Source organism: Otolemur garnettii, unplaced genomic scaffold, assembly GCF_000181295.1.
Source record: "Otolemur garnettii isolate 467f Iridium unplaced genomic scaffold, OtoGar3 scaffold00001, whole genome shotgun sequence".
Lineage (NCBI taxonomy): Eukaryota > Metazoa > Chordata > Mammalia > Primates > Galagidae > Otolemur > Otolemur garnettii.
The window spans coordinates 26,098,577-26,104,871 of record NW_003852396.1 but is presented as its reverse complement, the minus strand read 5'-3'; the positions used below and the strand labels follow the sequence as shown (position 1 = coordinate 26,104,871).

Below are 6,295 nucleotides of genomic sequence, written 5' to 3'. Positions count from 1 at the left end.
CTGCCACCTTAGGTGTATGTGGCTGGCGCCCTAGCCGCTTGAGCCACAGGCGCCGAGCCAAGACATCTATTCTTGACATATATTAGACGTATCAAACTTCACACGACCCCAACCAACTTTTAATATTCCTCTGTAAAACCTCCTTTCCCCAGTCCTCCCTAACCCAGTAAACGATCAGGTTAAAAATCTTGGAGTCATCCTTGACTCCTCTTTTGCTCCTACAATTTACATCCAAACAACTAGCAAATCCCGTTTTCTTCACCTTAAAATCATACCTCAAGTGCAACAATTTACCACCTCCGCCTCTTCTAATTCAATTACTGCATAACCTTTAACTGGTCTTTCTTTCACCTTTGCTCCCCTATAATCTACTTAACAAGCAGCCAACGATCCTGTTAAAATTTAAGTCACTCTGCTCTAAACCCTTCAATGATTTCCTATTTCACTCAGAATAATTGCCATAATGCTTTCTTGCCTTACAGTTTCCTACATAATTTGCTCCTACCCATACCTACATCTTTCTGGTCTCATCTTTTTTAAATCGCATACTACTTTATACTTGGCTGTTGCTCCATCTGTCCTAATGGACTGTGAGCTGTCTGCAAGCAGTGACACTGTCTCACTTAACGTATGAATTCTCAGCACCTAACATGAGCGCTCAGCACATAGTAGGCCTTGATTTTAAAAGAATGAACAAATGAGAGAGGCCTACAAAATAGCCTCCGCATTTCAAACACAGTCCCTACGCTATCACCCCCTAAATATAAATTAGATCATCTCGATTACCTCAAGAAAGAGGTTTCAATATCAATTCCCACGCACTCATGCATAACCTCTGCTACCCCCACAATAACCTAGTGAGATAATGAATAAAGGTCAGAGCCAGAAATTGAGCCCTGAACCGTGCAATGACACGACCGAAGGAGAGTAGATGTGACCTGAGATCAAAGGTGGCCGGTCTCCAGTGACCACAACCATAGAGACCTAGTCTCTCTTTTGACAGCTAGACACCAAAGCCCAACGATGAAAACGAATCGTCAGAAATCACACAGCAAGTTAGTCATGGCAAAAACCCACTTTATCCCGCTCCCAAGCGCCACCCGAGCAGCTTCGTATTTCGGGTGGTGCCCTCCGCGCCGAACCCCCGCTGGTGCACGTGCTCCGAGGGCCCCGTACGCCCGCCCGCTCCCCGGCTCGCGGCCCGGTCCCACCTCCGCCCGAGGCTGGGGTCTACGACAGTGCTCTGTATCCCCTAAGCCTCTCTCAGCGCCGGAGCCCGCCCGGGGCCGCAGGTTGCCAGCGCTCCCCGCGGAGGTGGGCCCGGGCTGCCAGCGCAGCGCCCGCTGCTTACCTGGCCGGATCCCGCGGGAACCTGAAAAAGGCCAGGTCGGACTGCGTGCTCTTCCGCGTGCAGTTGGGGGCAGCGCAGAAGTTCGGCATCGTCGCCTGCCCGCCGGCCGGCTCAGCCCTCCCCTCCCCGCCTCCTCAGGGCAGTCCGCCCGCCCGTCGGGGCCGGGGAGGGGAGCCAGGCCGGCCGGCCGGCTCGGCAAGGACGGTGCGCGGGGGGGGGGAGGGCGGGCAAGAAGCCGCGAGGGGCAGGAAGGGTGCCGCGGTGCGGGGCCGGGCTGAGGACGCGGCTCCACAGTGCTGTGAGCGGCCGGGAGGATTTACCGCCGCCGCCGCCGCTGGTGTACCTCCCGCCCGCCCGGGACGCTGCCGCCTCCTTCCCACAATGCACCCCGGCGCCTGGGGGTGCCCTCTCTTCCCTCAGCCTTCCTCCCCCGCCCCTTTTTTCCGCCAACCTCTCGGCTGGCGGGCACGCGCAAAGAAGCGTGCCTGCCGGGGTGTGGCGAGGCAGAGGGCGGATTTGGCGCTGGCTCACTCGGTGCGCCTGCGCAAAGCCTAACTGGCGGGGAGAGGGAATTGCGCATGCGGGCTTGTCCCTGGACTCTAGAGCAGGCGGGTCCGAGGCTGCACGGGTAGGTTTGGCGTGTGCGGGTTTCTGCAGATCTGGGGCGTACATCACCGATGCCATCTCTCCTTACTTAAGTTGCCACTACTCGGGCCTTTATTGCAGACACCGTCGTAGACTCTTGAGGGGCAGAGAATCGAGATGACTTCAGTGACAGATTTGCAAACTCCGGGCAGATCTGCGTGCGCTGGTTGAACATAGATGTGGGTTGTAGATTTAATTTCTTCCCAGCTTTGCAGCTACTCTGTGGCGGTGTTAGCGTCCCAGAACCGGTCTGCTCAGGCTCAACTGGAAGCTAAGGGGTAAAAACTCAGAAAACCAATTACTCTTTTCTGGTGAGGCTTCTAGAAGAGCAAGAATAGCGACATGATTATGCCTACAACCCTATAGGGATTGGTCCCTCTGCCTTCCCTCTCACAGCTGTGGCCAGTTAACCTTTTTGTGTTCAATGCCAAAATGAGTGACCGCTATTTAGAACAAAGGATTAGTATCAAATTTTGCGTGAAATTGAACAAGTCTGCAAGTGAGACCCACCATCTTTTAAAAGAAGCTTATGGGGATGAAGTCATGTCGAGGGCCAGGGTTTTTGACTGGCACAAAAGATTTAAAGAAGGGCGGGAAGATGTTCGAGATGATGCGCGAAGTGGTCGTCCGGTCACCCACCGGACAGATGAAAATATTCGGAAAGTCAAGGACTTGGTTTGTTCAAACAGGCAGTTGACGGTGAGGATGATGGCTAATGAATTAAATTTAGATAAAGAAACTGTAAGACTCATTCTCAAAGAAAACTTGAACATGAGGAAGATTTCTGCAGAAGTTATATCAGGTATTTTGAAGGATGAGCCTAGTCCTGGAAAACATGACTTTAAGTCGGATCTTTCAAAGGAAACTGGGAAAAATGTAACAAGTTATGAGGCATGGAGTCTTCAAGGTGAAGCTAGTGGGGAAGGGCCCCTGTCTGTATCCCATCCCAGAATCCACTGCCCTGCCAGCCTGCTTCTTCATGCTTCATCTTCAACAAGCCTTCCCACCAGGGTAGCTCAGGATTGGTTCATACCGTGGTGAGAGGAACTGAAGTACCTGAATAGGAACTAGGAAGGTGCCTCACTTCTAGGCACCTTCTTTGGCTGCCCACGTTATTTTATTTGCTCTTTTTTTTTTTTTTTTGTCTGAGACACAGTCTTACTTTGTTGCCCTCAGTAGAGTGCTGTGGTGTTCATATTTCATAGCAACCTCTAACTCTTGGGCCCAAGCAATCCTCTTGCCTCAGCCTCCCAAGTAGCTGGGACTACAGGTGCCTGCCATAAGACCTGGCTAGTTTTTTAGAGACCGGGTCTCACCCAGGCCGGTCTTGAACTCCTGGGCTCAGGCAATCCGCCTGCCTTGGCCTCCCAGAGTGCTAAGAGTGCAGGCATGAGCCGCCTCACCTATTTTCAGTTTTACCACTTCTCCCTAGGTATCATGATCCTTTTTATTACTCTTTGCTGGACTATTTTTTTTTTTTTTTTTTTTGCAGTTTTTGGCCAGGGCTGGGTTTGAACCCACCACCTCCAGCATATGGGGCCGGTGCCCTACTCCTTTGAGCCACAGGCGCCACCCTCTTTGCTGGACTATTAAACCATCTTCCTTGCAGTACTCCATAACTGTGAAGAACTTTTGGCTATTGATTTCTGGTACTTGCTTGTTCTTGATTTCTTTTGTTTAACAAGTTTGGATTCCTTCACTTCCAAGATCTTAGTTTGCTGTGGCTGTCCTGTTTTTTGTTCTCAACATTCTGCCAGTGAGAAATAGGAACAGGATCTTCTGGAGCTGGTATTTCTGTGCCCAGAGAGGCATGCCCTTCTTGGAGGACCCCAAAAGAAGGTTTACAGTTTCAGCCTGCTTCCTGGTTAGGGCCTGAGATATGGTACAGAAGACAGTGACATGCAGGTATATTGAGCTATACTGGGCCTAAGGGCTGCTCTGGCCCAGATAACTCAGTGGGAGCCCCTCAGAACTCAGGGGTTGCCCGCCAGTAATGGTCTTCTCACAAATCTGCTCTCACAGAAAGCTTGGATTTGTTTCATTTTAGTCCTGTACTTTGGACCTCCCCCCATCTTAGTATCCCCTCTACTGGAAGAGGAAATCTGGTTCTAGAAACTATAAACCAGGGAATCCAGGCCTAGGCTATAATGTGTGAGGAGGAAGACCAGGTGAGTCTGTAGACTGAATTAAGAGAGTATGCTATCTATGTGCTAATTCCTACACAGCAGCCTGTTTTTAATAAGTAATGCAAATATTGTCGCTATGTTTTGAGAACCTGCTGTTTTTAGAACACTTCTGGGCATTGACAATGTGAATTTGTGGGGCTTCTTGGTCTTTTTTTCTTCCCTTCTTCCCCTCCCCCCCCAAGTCAGGATCTCACTCTGTCCCTCAGGCTAGAGTATAGTGGCATCATCATAGCTCATAGCACTTCAAGCTCTTGGGCTCAAGGGATTCTCTTGCCTCAGCCTCCCTAGTAGGTATGCACTATCATGCCAGGGTAATTTTTCTGTTTTTTGTAGAGATGGAATCTCTGTTGAATAGGCAGCTTTTGAACTCCTGGCTTCATGTGATATTCCCACTTCGACCTCCCAAAGTGTTAGAATTACAGGCCTGAGCCACTGTATCTGGCTGACAATGTGACGTTATGAAACAGAGATCACCACAGGCTGATGGGCTTCGTAGATGAGATGGTTCTTGGATCTGTGAGGAAAGGTGAGACAAGGGGCTGTGAATTTAGGAAAAGTTTCCCAAGCAGATGGAATAGCATGAGGCTTTGAACCTGCATCAGTAGAAGATGATGACACTATTGGCTAAAATAGCAAAGTCTAAAGGAAAAAACAATGGTCTTGCAAAAGATGAACAATTTAGGATAATTTGCTTCCTCTCCTCTGCCTCCAACTCTATACTAGTAGTTTGTAAATTGCTTCTCCTGCATCTGTGAATAAGTTTTTATAATAATGACCAGTTTATCTGATTATCTAATTTTCTAGTTGGATCCCCAAAAGTAGTTTCTACAAGTTCAAACTCCATCCCTTCTGTTCCTGCCTCTCTACCAGGATTTATAAAAAGGGACTTTCCCCAAGTGGATTACAAGTAATAACCACATAGACTAGAAACATCTCAGAATGCCTGGAAAGAATGTAAGGGGCCAGGAGTTTGGTTATCAGCATTTCACAGAATTGACCAATCTCTTTGTTTGTTAATCTAGTAAGGAAGTACAATATTGGTTGATAGTAGAGGCCTTACACTTATTATTCAACATACTTACTTTTAGTTCTGTTCTTTTACTGTCTCTACCTCCCCATTGAAAAATTACAAGTTTGCCCCATTAACATCTGTCATTTTGGGGCACCTTGAAAGCTAGACTTTGTTCCACCAAGAAGAGATACTGTATAAGAAAACTCTTAAACCAGACAATAGCATACAGACTTCCATCCACCTATTTAGCAATTTCTAGACATTCCATTTCAGGACTGTGAAGTCTTCCCAGATCAGACCAGGCTCTGGGTTGTCTACATCATTTGCCACTAGGGACTCAAACACTTCAGGTGCCTCCACCACTAGCTATTATAACTTTGTTGCTCAATCTGATATTAATCCTTTTTCAGGGCCAGTAGTAATTTTGGAGACTTACATGTTCCTGGACCAGGCCAGGATCTCACAATAATACCTACAAGCATTGTCTTTAACCTGTTAGGACAGAGGTCCTGAGAGAATTTATTTCTGGATTTTATTCCAGTCCCATGAGCAGAGCTGGAGTGATCCTATCAGTGTGAGGCTGGACTAAGACCCATGCTGGAATCTAGGGTACCAGAAGCTGTGTTGGCCCAGACAGGATTTGGACACAGGTCTACCAGAAGCAGGTAATCAGGAGTGAGGATTCAAATTGTTCCAAGTGGCTACAATGAATAGGATTTACTTAATTGCCTTAGATCATGTGTTGAGTAGTAGTCATGTTGAACTACTACCTGAACCTGCTGCCCATTTGCAAAGCTTCCCAGAAAATAGTTATTATAGGATGCCTCAGATTTTTGGAAAGTGAAATTATTGCCCCAATACTTATCCAGACTTTAGCTGCTCAGGTTCACTAAACCCAAGGATATGGTATGATTTAGGATAATCTCCTAACAGGAAAGTCTTTTTTATGGGGGGGGGGTTGCATTTTTTTTTGGCTGGGGCAGGGTTTGAACCTGCCACCTCCAGTATATGGGGCCGGTGCCCTACTCCTTTGAGCCATAGGCGCCGCCCAGGAGAGTTCTTGTATAAGAATTATTTAAGGTACTCCCTTACAGGCCCACC

The 6,295-nt window shown here is 48.2% G+C and overlaps 2 protein-coding genes across 2 annotated transcripts in view; one reads left to right on the top strand and one right to left on the bottom strand.

Annotated features, from left to right (window-relative positions):
- The window catches only part of THAP12 (THAP domain containing 12), a 27,388-nt gene extending 25,819 nt beyond the window's left edge, over positions 1-1,569 (bottom strand). The window contains exon 1 of the mRNA XM_003780885.3: positions 1,352-1,569. Within this exon, the coding sequence (XP_003780933.1) occupies positions 1,352-1,440 (89 nt within the window). The 5' untranslated portion in view covers positions 1,441-1,569. The remainder of the gene's footprint in view (positions 1-1,351) is intronic.
- Positions 1,570-2,207: 638 nt separating this feature from the next.
- Positions 2,208-3,037, top strand: GVQW3 (GVQW motif containing 3). Its single transcript, XM_003780884.3, has one exon. It carries the CDS (start codon positions 2,429-2,431, stop codon positions 3,035-3,037), a length of 609 nt encoding a protein of 202 aa, XP_003780932.1. The 5' UTR covers positions 2,208-2,428.
- Positions 3,038-6,295: the final 3,258 nt, after the last annotated feature.